Source organism: Diabrotica undecimpunctata, chromosome 1, assembly GCF_040954645.1.
Source record: "Diabrotica undecimpunctata isolate CICGRU chromosome 1, icDiaUnde3, whole genome shotgun sequence".
NCBI classification, from domain to species: Eukaryota; Metazoa; Arthropoda; class Insecta; order Coleoptera; family Chrysomelidae; genus Diabrotica; species Diabrotica undecimpunctata.
The window spans coordinates 93100391-93119811 of record NC_092803.1 but is presented as its reverse complement, the minus strand read 5'-3'; the positions used below and the strand labels follow the sequence as shown (position 1 = coordinate 93119811).

The 19421-nt window shown below is 34.6% G+C and overlaps 2 protein-coding genes across 2 annotated transcripts; one reads left to right on the top strand and one right to left on the bottom strand.

Moving 5' to 3' along the window:
* Window positions 1-6829: 6829 nt before the first annotated feature.
* On the top strand, window positions 6830-7222 carry LOC140433727 (uncharacterized). The gene has a single exon (XM_072521705.1). The coding sequence runs from the start codon at window positions 6830-6832 to the stop codon at window positions 7220-7222; it is 393 nt and encodes a 130-aa protein (XP_072377806.1).
* A 4802-nt stretch (window positions 7223-12024) lies between these two features.
* Window positions 12025-12699, bottom strand: LOC140433722 (ATP-dependent DNA helicase PIF6-like). The gene has a single exon (XM_072521701.1). The coding sequence runs from the start codon at window positions 12697-12699 to the stop codon at window positions 12025-12027; it is 675 nt and encodes a 224-aa protein (XP_072377802.1).
* Between the last annotated feature and the right edge of the window lie 6722 nt (window positions 12700-19421).

The following is a 19421-nucleotide window of genomic DNA, read 5'->3' as shown; positions in this document are numbered from 1 at the left end:
TCTCCATAATTAGGTATGGGCCTTCCCAAAACTGCTGCAATTTGGGAGAACAACCTTTTCGCTTCTTGGGATTATAGAGCCAGACTTTGTCGTTCTTCTTAAAGCAACCCTTTTCGGCTTGTGCCGTTTTCTTTATTCTGTCGCTAGCGATCTGAAGGTGGGAACGGACCAACTCATGTACATCGTCCATTTTTCTTCGTAATTTGATCACATAATCTTCACCTGCTACATCTTCTCCAGGTCGACACCCAAACTCTAGATCACAAGGTAGTCGCATTTCGCGTCCGAATAGGACTCTGGCTGGTGCCTGGCCTGTTGATTCGTTAACAGAAGATCTGTAGGCCATTGTGAAGAACGGAAGATATTGGTCCCAGTCTCGCTGATAATCGGACACCATCTTTGTCAAATACTTGCCAACTGTCCTATTCATTCGTTCTACCATACCATCTGATTGCGGATGATGCTGTAGTTCTTGTTTTCTTCATGCCTAGTCTATCACATATTCCTTGGAATAGATCATTTTCGAAGTTCCTGCCTTGGTCACTATGGATCTCCAAAGGCACTCCAAATCGGCTGATATATTCTTGGATCAACTTATCTGCAACGGTGGCGGCCTTCTGGTCTGGAAGTGCGTAAATCTCGACCCACTTAGTAAAGTAATCCATTACTACCAACATGTACTTGCCTTTATTTTCACTTTCTGGAAATGGCCCAGCGATGTCCAAAGCTATTCTTTCAAACGGGCTTCCAACATTATATTGTCTCATAGGAGCTCTCCTTTTTCGGTAAGGCCCGTTACTCGTAGCACAAATAGTACATTTCTTACACCAGTCTTTTACGTCGTCGGAACTGTTCATCCAATAAAACCGTTCCCGAATTCGCTAAAGGGTTTTCTTTACACCAAAATGCCCTCCTGATGGACTGTCGTGTAACTGACGAAGTACTTCGGCTATTCTGCTCTTTGGAATCACCAACTGTCTTTTCTTCTCTGAACCGTCATCATTTTCCAGGACTCGTTTGAGCAAGTCATCTTCCATGATAAATGAGTCCCACTGGGCCCAATACGTCTTAACTACTGAGCATAGGTTTGATATTTCTTGCCAAGGTGGTCAACGGTTTTCCTCTTTCCATTTTCGAATTTTCTGTATAACTGGATCCCTTTCTTGTTCTTCTCTGATCTTAGTAGGCGTCCAGTCGTCGTTGACCATCGTTGTTCCTAGCACTGCTGCTTCCTTGGATTCCGTTTTGTTGCAGTGGGAACACTCTGCTGGGCATGGCCTTCTGGAAAGAGAATCAGCGTTTCTGTGGCTAACTCCGGCCCGGTGCTCAATCTTGAAATCGTATTCTTGGAGTCGTTCGATCCATCTGGCTATCTGACCCTCTGGATTCTTAAACTGCATCAACCACTTAAGGGCGGCATGGTCGGTTCGGATTAAAAACTTTCTTCCGTAAAGGTATTGATAAAAGTGCTCTACTGATTTCACTACTGCTAGAAGTTCTCTTCTCGTGACACAATAATTCCGCTCAGGTTTTGAGAGAACTTTACTAAAATATCCAAGGACTCTTTCCTGTCCTCCTTGAATCTGAGACAGCACTCCTCCCATTCCCACATTACTTGCATCTGTATCTAAGATGAACTCTCCTTCTGGCAGTGGATACCCTAAAATTGGTGCTGTGATTAAATGCTTTTTTAAGGTCTCAAAGGCATTTTAGCAGTCTGTATTCCAGCGGTATTCTCTTGTTTCCTCTGAAAGTCGCTTTAATGGTTTAGCGATATCTGCAAACTTCTTAATAAACCTCCGGTAGTAAGTACATAGTCCCAGAAAACTTCTCACTTGATGTTTGTCAGTTGGTTTTGGCCATTCCTTAATTGGAATCGATTTTTCCCTTATCTACGGCCACTCCTTTTTTACTGACTATATGACCCAGATAATTGACTTTACCTTGAAATAGCTGGCACTTCTTGGGGTGCCATTTAACATCAATTGGGCAGCTTTAAGTCGATTAAAAACGTTTTCTAAATTCCTCAAATGATCTTCAAATGTCTCCCCCAAGACGATTATGTCATCTAAATAAACCAGGCATGTTTTCCAAGATAACCCTCTCAACACATTTTCCATAAGCCTCTCAAATGTCGCAGGAGCATTACAGAGTCCAAATGGCATAACGTTGAATTGCCACAATCCAGATCCTGTGGTAAAGGCTGTCTTTTCTTTATCTACTGGGTCCATTTCTACCTGCCAGTATCCAGACTTCAAATCCAAAGTAGAAAACAATTTACTTCCAGCCAATGTGTCCAATGTGTCATCGATCCGAGGCAGAGGATAACTATCTTTCTTGGTACCGTTGTTCAGCAAACGGTAATCCACACAGAACCTCGTCAATCCGTCTTTCTTCTTAACGAGGACCACCGGGGAGACCCATGGGCTCGTAGAGGGTTCTATCACCCCGTCTTTCTTCATTTCCTGAACAATCGTGAACAATCGTTTCGGCTTCCTCTCTTTTCGCCTGTGGTAATCGTCGAGCTGTTTTACGAATTGGCTTAGCATAACCAGTATCAATTTTATGCTTAACAACGGTAGTTCTTCCCGTCTTTCCTCCTTTCGGTACGGAAATATCACGATACTGCCGAAGAAATTCCCTTAATTTCCTTTTCTCAATCTGATTCAGAGACTGTCCTGCAACTGCAACCATTTGGTCGAATTTGTCGTTAGAATTATCAGATGTTGTCGCCTGACGGATTATGGATGTCACAGGTACACAAGTTCCTACTTTTGTCTCTTTCTTTATGGTCACTGGGTAGTCATTGACATTGATAAGCCTCACAGGAATTTCCTTAGCCGAAGTCACCAATTCCTTTCCAACTATGATTCCACGGCCAACCTCGTGGTTCCAAGGCTCCATCATAACAGGTCTCCCTTCGTCCACAATTCCCTGTAGCCGCGCTACTATGATCGTTTCGCTTCTCGCAGGCACGACTGTATCTTCTTTAATGGCTGCTTGCACAGTGTTGTCATTATGTGGATGGAGAAATACCTCCTCGTTGCCAACTTTGATTACCTTATTCTTAAAATCCAATTGGAATCCATGCATATTCATTACGTCCATTCCTAATATAACATCCTCTTCGATGTCAGCAACTATAACAGTATGGACAAACTTTTCTGTTCCAATTCCCAATTGTACCTGGATTTCTCCATGAATGTTGGCATTTTCACCTGTAGCGGTCCGAAGTCGCAACCTCGTTGGTAACAGTTTCTTACGGCTGTTTATAACTGTCGGGCGTATAATGGTTCTGGTCGCTCCGGTATCCACCAACAACGTATGCTTTTTACCATTTATTTCTCCATCTACATATACACTACCTTCACGACATTTCAAAGAAGCTATTAGTATGAGAGGGTCTTTGGAAACGTTCTGGGTCGAAGCTGCCCCCCTAAGGCCGACCCGTTCTAGTTTTCCTGATGGTGAGTTTCTTGATTTGCGTCGTACCTAGGGTGTTTACAGGAGCTTCGTACGTGTCCTATTTCGCCACAATTCCAGCATCTGATGGTCTTCGTTTTCTTGTATGTCATGCTTTTCATCATATTAACGAGCTGGTCAAGTTTATCTTCATCTCCTTCCTCTTTTACAGTCCTAACTTTACTGTACCCGCCAGAGGCCTGCGTAGCTGACTCGTATTCGAGGGCGGCGGATAAGACATCAACCAGCGTCTTGTGACGAGCTAATCGCAGTGTTCTCTGCATTTCATGATCACGAAGACCATCAATAAACGTTTGAACGGCCAATTTTTTCATCATGTCTTCGGGAGCTGTTGGATAAGCGTATCGTACTAATCTGACAATATCTACCTCGTATTCTTGAAGAGCCTCATCTTTCTTCTGTCGACGATTTTTGTGCTGCGACTGATATACATGCTCCAAATGTTGTGGCCATATCGCATATTTAACCTCTTCTTGAGTTGTTCGAAATCATCGGTCTCCTCTACGGCTATGGTCTGAAGCACATCTAAGGCATCTCCTCGAAGAGCGATAGTCAGGTTTACAGCCTTTTCTTTTTCATTCCATTCGCTCTTGCAGCTGATTCGAACTGTTTCAAGTAGTTGTTCCATGATGATTTTCCGTCGAAAGTTGGGAGTTTAACATGAACAGAACCTCCACTTCCTTCAAATTTCGGCCGTGTCTCCAACTTACATTTTGTTTCGTCTTCTTTTGTCTCTGCTGTAATTGGATTGTTTCCTCTCTCTGCTGTCCCTGTTTCCTCCAGCTTCTTTTCCATCTCTTTGTCTTCTAATGATGCGATGTCACCAGAAACTTTCGAAATCGACGAGAGGACAGCATCTTCAAATATATAATTATCTGGGTCCAATCCTTCTTCTAGCAAAGCGATCTTTAGTCGTTGGACTAACTCAGCCTTTTTTCCGGTAGAAGCTAATTCTCTGTCCTCGAGATGTCTTCTTAAATTCGTCACTGTGAGCTCATAAATCGTAGTCATTTTCACAATTTTACTTCTAACACCACTGTAATATCTTTATTTATTTATAATTATTTATATTTTATTTATTAATTCTTTACTATTTATTATATTGTTCTTATTTTAATTTATTAAAACGCACGGTAATTTATATCAGTTTATTAAACTACTGCACAATTTATTTGACGAACGTTACAATTAAATCGCGGGCGCGAGTTTTCAAAATTAACTGTCTCTTCCAAATAAAATGTCCTGTTATATACGCCAGTACCGTTAAACTAGAAACGTCGACAGCCCTCTCGACTAGCGGCGAAACGGTAACGGCAAACTGGTATTTTCACATCGGCTCGTCTCCAGAAGGTTCGAACTGTTGTTTTTATAACATCGTGTGTCACGTAGGCATTACCTAGGAAATACTCGAATGAATAAGCATATTAGTAATAAACATGTTTACCGTTTTGGGTCAGAATGTATCGTAACAGTAGGATAGAATAGTAGGATTTGACAAAATAACTGAGTAATTGGATTTTAAATCAAACATTTTACATTTGTATAAAATTAAAGTCATAATCAAAATATTTTATTTATAAACCAAATTACGAAATAGTTAAACTAAATAACATTAAACTTTTTGTCAAAGTAAGTGTTCGATATGTCCACCATTTTCTTTAATTCATTTGTCAATACATTCCATAAAAAATCGTCTCATATCAAATAGCATCATTGGTTCTAAAGAAGCTGCTGCAGTATTTATAATAAGTATTATAAGTATAATGATAAGTATTCTTCTGGGATTTTTATGCATTAAGTAATTATATTAATATCTCATCACATGACCAAGATATGACTACCACGAACAATCCAACGTTCATTAAAGTTGTATTTAAACTCTATTCAACGAGAAGAGATAGTGCGCCAAAACAACAAGGCGTTGCCAAATTTGCCAGGTCCGGATTTAACGTTTGCTAATACATACTTTTTTAAACATATTTTTTTGGTAAATCGGAAATCCAAAATTAATAATATGTTGTACTTATCTGGATTCATCTTGTTGGTTTTATGCAAAAGAAATTTTTCCATTTTAAAAATAAATAGCAATTTGTAACACGCTCCTATTTACAATGAAATAAAACACCGCCACTGTTAACACTGACATAATCAGTTACTGTTTGATTTTGTTTGAACCAACAAATACTGTCGTTAGCAAATTCTTGCGTGTATAAACTCGCTATAAGTTCAGTTGATAAAATAGCTTTCGTGGTAATAATTGTACATTTCGGCGCGTTTAATCGAACTTAGTGGGTGTTTATTTATGCTTTCTATTGTTTGCTTTTATATTTATTTTTTTACACTGTTTACAGTCTGCTGTTTAATTTTCAGTTTTACAAACAATGTCGAGTTCTACAGATTCTGCCGAGGAATTAACTCGGCGTTAACTAAAAAAGCGTTCAAAATTACGTGCATTTAGTAGTACGGAAAAAAGCGTTATATATAATATTTATAAATCGACAACGGAATCGCGTCCTGAAGCTTTAATATCGGAAATAGTTAAACAAACTGCTTCTACCAGCGGAGTAGGCGAAGCTTCTGTGTACAGAATTATTAGGGAACAGAAAAGTACAGGAGGATTTTCTTCACCGAAAAAGAACAAACCCAGAAAAAGCATACTTCACAAAATAGACGATTTTGATAAAACTGCTATTCGTCGAATTGTACATCAATTTTTTTTTCGCAACGAAATACCAACTATAGACAAAGTTCTTGCAGCTGTTAACGACGACGAAAACTTTTTAAACGCAGTACTTTCCATAAATTTCTAAAATCATTAGATTTTAAATACGTACGTAGGGGTAGAAACAGTGCTTTATTAGAACGAAAAGAGATTATTTTATGGAGGCGAAATTTTTTTAAATCCATTAAAAAATTTCGGGAGGAAAACAGGAAAATTTATTATTTAGATGAAACGTGGGTAAATGCAGGACATACAAAATCTCATGTGTGGGTTGACGAAATGGTGAAATCTTCCAGGCAGGCGTTTTTGTCAGGTCTCAAAAATCCATCTGGCAAAGGAAAAAGACTGATTCTTACACATATTGGGAGTGAAACAGGTTTTGTAGAAGGTGGCCTATGGACGTTTGAATCAAAAAAGAGTGGCGACTATCACGAGGAAATGAACTCAGACGGTTTTGAAAAGTGGTTTGCAAATATTTTACCCCTTTTAGAAGACAACTGTGTCATAGTTCTCGATAATGCTCCTTACCATTCGCTAAAAAGTGAGAAAGTACCGACTACAGCATGGATAAAGCAAAAAATAAAAGACTGGTTACGATAAAAAAATATCGACTTCGATGAGGACATGCTTAAAGTTGAACTCTTACAATTAGTGGCACCGCGTAAGGCTGAATATAACAAATATGTTATCGATGAACTCGCAAAAGCTCAAAATAAAACCGTTTTACGTTTGCCACCCTACCATTGTGAGCTCAATCCTATTGAGCTGATTTGGGCTGATGCTAAAAATTTTGTTGCTGCCAACAACAAGACTTTCAAATTTGCAGATGTCAAAATCCTTTTAAATGATGCCCTTAACAACATTGCCCAGGAGAAATGGAAAAACTGTGTGAAGCATGTGCAGAATACAGTAGAAAAAAAGTTCTGGGAACTTGATCATATTATTGAGGTCATGGTTGAACCGTTAATTATAGAAATTGGTAGTAATGGTGATAGTGATAGTTCAAGTTCTTCCTAATTGTTTTTAACGACAACAAGGTAAGCCATCTTAGTAGCCACGTTTTTTTTCCCAAGTTAGCTATAAAACGGAAGGCGAACGATTTTTTTGGCATGTAAGCCTCGTTTGTTTGTATTTATTTTCATAATTATCCCACTAATCTCAATTAATATTTATAAATCTTTTTTATAAGAATAATGCATAACATACATTTTCCTCAAGTTTGTTTTATTATAATTTTACCAGACTGATTAACGGAAATAGAAATAAGTGCACAAAATATAAAGGGTTTGAAAAAAAAAGTTATTTTAAATGTCATTCCATATGCATTGCAAAATGTATGTGCTCATTTATCATAATTGTCAACAAATGGATTTAAAATCTATGTAGCACAATAAAATATAACAAATTGGCAACAGCGCAATAACAGAAGTATCGTCTAACTGTGGCTATACTATAAATTCAATAGGATTGTCAGGGCAGACATTTTGTAGTTCGTTAACACTCGGTGGTAAGCGGCTATATATTTATTTCTTCATTAGCACACAAAACCACTTCTCAATTATCATTTTTGACGGTTACATCTGTTGGAAGTCCGAACTAGAGAAGGTACACTCGCCTTGTTGCGAAATTTATTATTTAGTACCGCTTGCAGCTTATCCGTGCCATTGAGGTATAGCCTGAATGCCAATAGAGAGGCAGGCGGACACCGTTATTTCTTTTCGAAAGTAATATTCTTAATGCAATACGGCAACATTGTGAAAACTCACCCACAAATAACCATTAAATCTGGTGGGTGGTAGTATTTCATGAGCGTACCGTCGGGTAACATCATAGCATCAAAATCAACGTGCAGTACATCTGTTAATAAACAAAATAAAAAATGGTGGTTATCTGTGAGAGAAGAGCAAATGATAAAATCGGTTTAGGAGGGATTTGCGTAGAAGATATCCAGATATGCTTATAGAGGACGTCGCGGCATTGTCTGGAGATTTAACGAAAGTATCGGCTCGTACGGTTTTCCGAATAATTCAAGGTAACAAACCTATCCAAAAACCAATCCATAAAGGACGTGCAAAAATTGTATTGGACGATAGTACAAAAAGTATAATCCGAAAAAAAGTTCATGGATTTTATTTTAGGAACGAACTGCCCACGTTAAAGGCTATTCAACGAGAAGTTAATGCAGACGCAGATGATACTTTAAATAAAATATCCATGAGAGTATTACAAAGAACTTTACATGAAATGGACTTTCGGTATGTGAAGAGAAATCGGAAAAGTTTGTTGATCGAGAGAGACGAATTAGTGATATGGCGGAGAAAATTTTTGCAAAAAATTCGTGATTTTAGACGACTTGGTAAAAAAAATTATTCATCATCATCATCATCACTGGCTCGACAACCCTTTTTGGGTCTCGGCCTGTTCCAGGATTCTTCTCCATTTTGATCTGTTTCGTGCTTTTTTTCTCCAGTTTTTTATTTTTAAGGTTGTTATATCATTTTCTATTTGTTCTAAGTATCTCAGTTTCGGTCTTCCTCTTGTTCTTTTTCCTACTGGCATCTGTTTGAATATTTTGTTTGGTATTTCGCCTTCTTCCATTCTTTCTACATGTCCTATCCAACGCAGCCGTCCTATTTTAATGAATGTGATAATATCCGGATCCTGGTATATTTTGTATAGTTCAGAGTTGTATCGTCTTCGCCATATTCCGTTTTCTTTTGTGCCCTTATATATGTGTCGCAAAATTTTTCTTTCGAAGGTGGCTAACAACGTTTCCTCTCTATTAGTGAGTGTCCAGGTTTCTGAGCCATATGTGAGTACCGGTCTTATTAGGGTTTTATATATTTGGTATTTTGTCTTTCTTGCGACGTTATCTGATCTGAAAAAAATTTATTATACGGACGAAACGTGGTTGAATGAGGGTCATATGAAATCCAAAGTATGGCAAGACTTGAATATTAACAGTGCACGACAGGCTTTCATTGAGGGACATTCAACCGGCTTAAAAGCACCCTCGGGCGAAGGAAGACGTCTCATTATAACGCACATTGGAAGTGATTCAGGTTTTTTACAAGATGGTTTAAATGTGTTTACCTCAATCAAAACGGGCGATTATCATGAGGATATGAATTCGGATGTGTTTGAAAAGTGGTTTTCGTCTATACTGAAACTTGTAGATCCTGGTTCGGTAATTATAATGGACAATGCACCTTATCACAGCCGTCGTATGGAAAAAATACCGACTTCTGCATCTCGAAAAGCAGATATAATAGATTGGTTGAGAAGTAAAAATATAGATTTTGATGAATCCATAATAAAGGTTCAATTACTTGATATAGTGCGCAAACATAAGAGGGTTATTCTTACGTTAGTTATTCTTACGTTTACTACTAAAAGTTTCGTTTATATTTTTAAGTTATTTTCTTGTTTGTTATGAATTTAAGATATTTATAAATGATAGGTTTTGTTTATTACAAATTATTACGAACCACAAGTATATTCGTGACATTTCATTATTATAAGGGAGAACGTTTTGGATTTAAAATATATTATAATTTAGCACCTCGACACCGTAAGGTACAAAAGTACACAATTAATTGTTAAGACGTAATATTTTGAATATAATATATTTACATAACATTTTAACAAAATATATTTAACATAAATTAACAATTTTACCGTGGACGCAAAAATATTTTTATGTGCAAGTTTCCTATTATTTTCCTTATTTTAAAAATATACACGCCACCATTGAACTACACGCGTATCTCATCTCGGACCCCTCGAGGATCTATCATTTCTAAGCGATAACCTGACAATCCTATTGAATTTATAGTATAGGGATGCATCTTTATCGTTCGACTTCTCTTCAAATACTAATTTAATGGAAGTTACAGCAGTACAGCTGTGTACAGTGTTGTCAGTTGATTTAGTATTAGTATTTAATTTAAAAATACAAACAAAAAATTGTATAATGAATATCTATTCTCAAGTTTATGACATATGGGATGAGAAAAACATTTGCCGACTTTGTATGTGCATTGAATCAAAAATGTTCTATTATTTAAAAATATATATTCATAAATATCACTTAATTTTCCTAATACAGATCTGAAATAGGCGGAGAGAGATCTAAACTCCAGCCAATTAAAACGTTTATAACCCTACACGCGTATATTTCGTTGTTTACTGGCACTATCGCTTCTCGGTGGATAGAGTTTAAGTATTTTCTCACTGCCCTCTCTTTATAATGTGGTGGTGTACCATCTTGCATAAACCACATATTTCACCTTAAGTTTGATGACAATTCTTCCAATAAATCAAATAAATCATTTTATAAAAAATGTAAATAAATCTCACCATTCAAATTACAAGGTAATTCGCATGTCCGTAAAAAATAACTACCGATTGTTCCAAACCATACGTTTACTTAAAATTCATGTTTAAAATGCATATCGTATGATTTGGTACCATTTGTAATTATTTTTTATGGACATGCGAATTACCTTGTAATTTGAATGGTGAGATTTATTTACATTTTTTATAAAATGATTTTATTGATTGGTACACCACCACATTATAGAGAAAAGTGCAGTGAGAACATAATTAAATACAACTTTCCTGAACGTTGGATTGTTCGTGGTAGTCATATTCCTTGGTCATGTGGTGAGATATTAATATAATTATTTAATTCATAAAAATCCCAAACGAATACTTTATTATTATATTATGTTTATTATATATTATTCTTATAATACTTATTATAAATACTGCAGCAGTTTCTTTAGGACCAATGATGCTATTTAATATGAGACGATCTTTTATGGAATTTATTGACAAAAGAATTAAAGAAAATGGTGGACATATCGAACACTTAGTTTGACAAAAAGTTTAATGTTATTAAGTTTAAGTATTTCTTAATTTGGTTTATTAATAAAATATTTTGATTATGACTTTAATTTAATACAAAACGTAAAATGTTTGATCTAAAATCCAATTATTCTGTTATTTTGTCAAATCCTTCTATTCTATCCTGCTAATATATTTATTTTATTTAATATTTCGTTAACTATTTACTTTATTGAAGGTATTTTATACCAAAATTCAGAAGTATTGATATTTTTGTCTAATTTTCTTTCGTTGCCTGGAGTAATTGCGTTAAATCTGAATTATGTAGTTGATTTGTAAAATGCGATTATCTCGAGAACTGTTGAATTTTGAAGTTATTAACACGTATACTTTTTTTGGTAAAATAATGTATCTTTAATATTTTTTATAACATACACTGGGGTAACTTAAAAAGCAAAAAAGTTAAGTGCAAATGTATGCCACATATATGGCATATGTGGCGCCCTCTATCAGCTACATTAAAGTATGCATCAGATTATAATTTCTGATGATCAATAGTACCCAGTTATGAATTTTTATACATAAATTAAAATTAAAATTAAAATTTTTTAATTTCCACTTTAACACCCTGTATCTTTCTTAATATCAACATTTTATTAAAGCAATTTGACTTAAATCGCAATATTTTAAAGTGTAGAATCTATGGTTTCTTTTTGTACAATTACTTAAGGACCACCCTGTATATATATATATTATATATATATATATATATATATATATATATATATATATATATATATATATATATATATATATATATATATATATATATATATATACTAGCTGACCCGGCAAACGCTGTTTGCCTTATAAATTATTTCTAGTTACTAGATAAATTCTAGTGTAGACAAAAAGTTCCTTATGAGCATGCTACGTACAATTGCCCGTGTGAAAACATGGTGTACTCAAATCTAAGCCACAATGGACATCGTTTGGCCTTGGGATTTGTTGATTGTCATTGCAAATGCCAATCTAATCGGAAACTGAATTCGTTTGAATTGAATTGACACATCTTTAGGTGTGATAGGAATCCGTGGTATTAATATATTTTCACCTTTGAACTTGCCATTTAAAATGCTGGCTTCGATAACGTTTTTCATCAATTTTCGAATGACTAATTGCGTACCGTTGCACAGCCGTGGCGGGTTTAAATTACGAAGCAAGATAATTGGAGATCTAGCTTTCAATTGTAAATTATGCGATGGTATGCCTGGCAAATCCAGTGAGTTCAAAAATTCTGTGTGAAAATTGACAGCTTCGCTGGCATCGCAAACTGTATCAATAGATTTGTATGATACCAAGTTCCCTGACAACAACTGTTGTATCTTCAAATTTAAATTGTTGACGTCTGCATTTTTTGCTGCTAAAAGAGCTCTTTCTGCAAGCCACTCATGATTTATGTACTGTGTGTGTACATCAGGAAATATTTGTTCAATGAGAGTATCTTGCGAATCAGCGATTGTGCAGAAATCGGTCGGTATTTTTACGTATCCAGTTTCATCTGTAGCAACTTTTCCATCACCGATATCTAAGAGTTGTTTTGAGAATGTTTCAGCGGATGGATCTTGAAGCATTTGAACGGGCATATTTACTTTCAAATGTACTTTTTCAACATTACGCCACAACGGAGATGATTTTAAGCAAGCGTTGATCTCATCAGCGTATGTTGAACGTGGAATGACGGGAAGTGTTTGTCTGAAAGCACCAACAGAGTGCCGCCAAATAGTTTGTCGTTGTTTTTAATATCTTTCAATGTCCTGTTTAACGCCTCAATCGAATGTTTGTGTGCCATAGTACATTCATCCCAGATAATAATTTTACACTGTTTTAGCACGGTAGCCATGGATAATTGTTTTTTAATGTTACACACTGCGTCAGGGTTATTTTGAATATTTAGTGGCAGCTTAAATACTGAATGAGCTGTTCTGCCTCCATCCAATAAAGTTGCCGCAATGCCCGATGATGCAAAGGCCAATGCGATGCCATTATTTGATCGTATTTCAGCAAGAATTAGTGAAATAAGGAATGTTTTGCCAGTTCCACCCGGTGCATCCAAAAAGAAGAACCCACCTTGTCCTGCTGAAACTGCGAGCAAAATGCGGTCATAAATGGTTCTTTGTTCGTCATTCATTAGTGGGATGGATAGTGGAAAACATTATAATTATAATTACAGCCAGGATTATAGCGAAAATATTAGTTTTATAAAAAAAAATTGAAACAATAGTTGCAAAAAATTCAAATAATTATATAAAAAAAGTATACTTACAACACAAAAGCCGTTGTTGGTTGGAGCTCGTTACACGTGTTGAGTACTTTTAAGGTTATGTAAATCACTTGTTTAAATAAAACTTCATTAACTGATCTAATCGTGCCGAATACACTTAAAATTAATAATTTTATTATTATGAATAAAATAGTAATAATTAATAGTTATTATGAGAGTTACACAGAAATAGAAAATTGATAATTGTGAACGGTACTACTACACTTGATGCATAAACAATAATCATGGATGGCCGAAAACTGTGTAAGGAGTGAGAGAAGTCTTGTGTGAGTGAAACAGGAGACCGGCTTCGGCGGCTTCAGTTTATGGTATAGTGTGGCATTTCACTCACCAGTAAAGGTGCGGCAAATTTAAAGAATCTAAGATTGGTAACACTAAGCATATATCAGGATTAAACTTTAATAATAAAAATAAATGTTTATTTTCTTAAAAACAACCCTTATCACTTAGGGGTATGAAAAATAGATAGTAGCCGATTCTCAGACCTATTGAATGCGCATATGAAATTTGGTAAAGATCGGTAAAGCCGTTTCGGAGGAGTACGGTAACTAACATTGTGACAGGGAAATTTTATATATTATAAAAATAGGGGTTGATGATAAAAAAGTTAAAGTTTAGGGTTGTATGGATTTTTTAATGCAACATTATAAAAAAACAAAAATAAAAAATTTCGTCGAAAAATTTAAAAAAAAATTAAGGGTGAACAACCCTTATCACTTAGGGGTATAAAAATAGATAGTAGCCGATTCTCAGACCTATTAAATGCGCATATAAAATTTGGTAAAGATCAGTAAAGCCGTTTCGGAGGAGTACGGTAACTAACATTGTGACAGGGAAATTTTATATATTAGATATATATATATATATATATACATGTATGTATGTATGTATGTATATATATACATATATGTATATATATATATATATATATATATATATATATATATATATACATATATGTATATATATATACATATATATTGTTATATGTGAGTCCGGCAGGGGAATAAGAGAAACTGTGGAAAAGACTATGGGTCGATAGTGAGGTTAGGTGATGGAACGCCCTGGGTCTACGGATCCATCCATAATATATGTTTGTAACCACTGTATCTTTTAATAAATAGTTTTGTACAATAGTCGGTGCCTCCTTAAATACATAACATATTTGGCGACGAGTCACAGAAAGAATCCACGCAAAAGTCGAAAAATGTCGTTAATTGGATACATTGAGCAGTTCAATCCTGCGAAAAGTGATATCACCTCTTATATAGAGAGACTTGAGCAGTTGTTTATATGTAATGTATGAAAAAGACAAGGAAGTTCCATTATTGATTTCTTTAATTGGCGGAGAGACCTACAGTGTCTTAAAAGACTTATTAGCACCAGAGGTACCAAGTTCAAAAACATTTGAGGAGTTAAAAAGCGTTCTGATTGAACATTATAGTCCAAAGCGGTTAGTTATCGCTGAAAGGTATAAATTTTACAATACAAATTAAGAGCCTCAGGAGGATATTAAAAGTTTTGTGTCAAAACTGAAAACTGTTGCTCAATATTGTAAATTTGGGCAATTTTTGAAAGAATGTCTCAGAGACAGGTTTGTATGTGGTGTACGATCAGTCCAAATAAGACGTAAACTTCTGGCAGAAGACAACATTTCCTTTGAAAGAGCTTATGAGATAGCCTTGTCAATAGAACTTACAGAAGGTCAAGTTAGAAGGATGGAACAGGAAAATGTAGCGGCAATAGAAGGGAAGTTAGATAAAGTAATGTTCAGAAAGAGGGAAGCTACAGTGAAGAAAGATGATGGCCATCAAACTGGTAGAAGTAATGTCCAACCCAAGTCATGCTTTAGATGTGGTAGAAAACATGACTCATCAAAATGTCCAGCCAAAGCATGGCAATGTTTCAGTTGTAAGAAAATGGGACATACAAGTGCAGTATGTCGTTCGAAAGTTAGTTTGTTAGAAAAAGATGATATACAGGATGAAATTGAGGAGAAAAATTCATTATTTCTAGATTTCTTGTCTTCATTGGAACCTGAAAATTCAGCTCCAGAGAAAATAGTATTAGAAGTAGAAGGTAATTCAATTTTATTTGACATTGATACAGGTGCATGTCGTACAGTAATTCATATAAAGGACTTTAAAAAGTTTTTATCAGCTTTAAATATTTATTCTGTTAAGTATTGTTTAAAGGTATTAACTGGCGAGGGAGTAAAAATTGTGGGAGAAACTGATGTATTAGTAAAACATAAAAACAATACTATAAAATTACCTATTGTCATTTTAGAAAGTAAACATAATTTTACTCCACTGTTGGGTAGGAATTGGTTAAATGTATTGCATCCTAATTGGAGACAAATAGTTAACTGTTCACATAATGAATTTGTTAGTCAGCTGGAATTGGAAAACCTTGAAACTTCAAGTTTAATTTCACAATTAAAAAGGGAATTTAAATCAGATTTTGATGAGAATAATAATTTATTCATTAAGGGCTTTGAAATTGATTTAACATTAAAAGAAAATGCGTAACCCATTTTTCATAGGGCCTATGATATGCCATTTGCCCTAAAAGATAAAGTTTAATTGGAAATAAAAAAACTAGTGGAGTTAGGAATTTTAGAAAAAGTCAGTTACAGTAACTGGGCTAGTCCCATAGTAGTAGTTCCAAAAAAATTGTCTGAGGAACTAAGAATTTGTGTAGATTTTAAAAAAACATTAAACAAAGTCTTAGATAGTGATCATTGCGCATTACCATTACCAGAAAATATCTTCGCATGTCTAAGCAGACATAAATACTTTACGGTTTTAGATTTAAAAGGTGCTTATCAACAGCTAAAGGTCAGTAAAAATACACAAAAAATGTTAGTAATAAACACCCATATAGGTTTGTTTGCCTTCACTAGACTAACTTATGGTATCAGCTCTGCACCAGGTATTTTTCAGTCGGTGATGGATAGTATTTTGGCAGGGGTACAAAATACTAAATGTTACTTAGATGATATTCTAGTATATGGTGAGTCACTTATAGATTGTTATGAGAATGTCAGAAAAGTGTTGAAACGTTTACATGACTATGATGTAAAAATTAATGTAAATAAGTGTAAATTTTTCGAAACTAAAGTAGAATTTTTAGGTCATATTATAGATGCCAAAGGAATACATCCTACTGAAGAAAAAATACTAGCAATTAACTCAGCTCCAACACCAAAGAATAAAACTGAATTAAAGTCATATTTAGGTTTGCTAAACTACTATGGAAAGTTTATCCCGATGTTGTCTTCCAAATTAAAACCATTATACAAACTGTGTCAAAATAATATTAATTTCAGTAGTAGCTGGTCACCTGAATGTGATAAAGTATTTCAAGAAAGTAAAAAGTGGTTAACATCTAATAGTGTTATTACTCATTATGATTCATCTCTTCCAATTTATGTCACATGTAATGCAAGTAGTTATGGTGTCGGTTGTGTCTTAAGTCATAAAATTGGCCATGTAGAGAAACCTGTCATGTTTGCATCAAGTACACTGTCTAGTATAGAAAAAAAGTATAGTAATTTGGAAAGGGAAGCCCTTGCTATTATGTTTGCTTTAAATAAATTTCATAAATATCTTTATGGTCGTAAATTTATACTGATTACAGATCATCAGCCATTACAGTTTATCTTTGGAAAAAATAAAGGAATTCCAATTTCAGCGGCTGCAAGAATTACAAGATGGACTATCACTCTGTCAGGATATCAGTACGATATTCAGTACAAAAAGGGGGCAGCAATTAACAATGCTGATGGTTTATCACGTTTACCCTGTAGTGATAATACAAAAATTACAGACTATTTGTATTCTTTTAGTTTGGTAGATCAAATGCCTTTAAACGCGTGTCATATTGCAAATGAAACAAACAAAGATTTGTTGTTATTAAAAGTAAAAGATTTCATTTTATCAGGTTGGCCTAGGAAAGTGAGTGATGAATCTTTGAAACCATACTTTAAACGTAGAAATGAATTGTCAATGAATTGTATATATATATAGATTTCTTTGTTAAATTTAAGTACACATTTTTAATTTTAATCAATCAGAAATCAAAATGGTTAGATGTAAAATTAATGTCAAATGGTACAGAGGCATCAGAAACTATATCAAAATTAAGAGATATGTTTACTGTAATTGGTCTTCCTGTCGAATTAGTCTCAGACAATGGACCTCCTTTCAATTCCAGTGAATTTGTGGCATTTTGTCAAGCAAATGGAATTAAACCATTGACGACACCTCCATATCACCCTCAAAGTAATGGTGCTGCGGAGCGTAGTGTTCAAATAGTAAAGAAAAATTTGGAAAAAGCCCTGTTGACTAGTAAGAGAGAGGAGATTAATAAACGATTGGTTATTCAGAAAATTCAAAACTTTTTATTCTCTTATAGAACAACTCCTTCAACAGCTACAGGGATTAATAAACGATTGGTTATTCAGAAAATTCAAAACTTTTTATTCTCTTATAGAACAACTCCTTCAACAGCTACAGGGATTTCTCCAAGTGAAAGTATTCAATCCAGTATCCATCTATCCCAATTAAAAATGGGCATACATGGTATAAAGTAAATGAAAGTGTCTATATTAAAAACAAACAAACAAAATTATGGCAGAAAGGAAAGATTATGAAAATTTTAAGTTACTGTACTTATCTAGTATGTAGTAATGGTGTAATAAAATTTACACACGCAAATGATATGAGAAAAGACAGAGGTGAAGATAGAATCCCAGATTCTAACGAAGCTCAAGCAGAACCTCCTATACACTAGTGGCCAAAATTCTGGAAACTTTTCAAAAATTTTATTTTTGTTATCAGCATTTCTCTTTTTCACAAAAAGTGTGACAGGGAAATTTTATATATTAGATATATATAAGGTAATTGACCCTATAATTGACACCTTAAGACATAAAACCGTTTAGAACTAGGTTATAATAGTGATCCCAAATTTGACAGCAAAATTTTGATTTTGTTCATAAATTTGACATGAAATTGTACCCAATTTTGACAGTGTCCCAAAAGTTGACAGTGGGTTGTATCTATATTTGACATACATTTACAATTTTCAAAATTAATTGTCAGAAGTCTCAGTACTTACTTACTTAGGGAATATAAAATTGATAATAATAATTGTGTCAGGTGATAAGTATATACACTTTTTTTACTGAAAATAAAATTTTTATTCTCAATAACAACGTACAAATGATACCTACATACTTAGGTATCTACATATTTTAGGTAAGTATAGGTACCTAAGTAGAGAAAAGCCATCTTTTTATGTCACGAAACTACAATATTTTCCGATTTCTGGTATGGAATAAATACCTCTATTATTTATTGGTGTTGGAATATTTATTTTTTCTACAATGTCTTCTGCAGAATACCAAAGTTCGTCTGGCTCTGATGGCCACTTCCAATAATTCAGTCCACTTGCCACCATAGCACTAACAAAAAAACCATTGTAATTTGAAATTTTCTTGACCTTTCCCGGGAATTTTTCACCCTCATAGCGAACTATAACGTAGTCGGTCACATTAATTTCAGATTTTGGAGTAGTTTCCTTCTTTTCGACACCGACTGAATTATCTTCAGTATTTTTTCCATTTAAAAAAATATTCTTCTTCACAAATTCAACTGCACTAGGTCTATAAAGTTTCTTTACTGATCTTTTCTCCTTTTCTTCTTGAAGTTGAAGTTTTTTCTCCTCTCGCTTTCTTTTTCTATCTAGAATTGCATTCTCTTTCTCAGTCTTCTCGTTTTCCTTTTTCAAATAATATTCTTTCCACTGTTCTGAGGAACATACACTTGGAACTTTTTCTTTGACAACTCTTCCTGATTTTTTGTTTGTACTTCCATCTGGCCAAAACAAAATAGATTTAAAGGGGGAGGGTATCAATAGAGCATCCTTATTATTCTTTAAAAACATGTTCTTATTTTCCTTTGCTTCGTCTATCTCTTCTTTATCGTTATTTTTGACGATTTCTTTCTCTATTGTTTC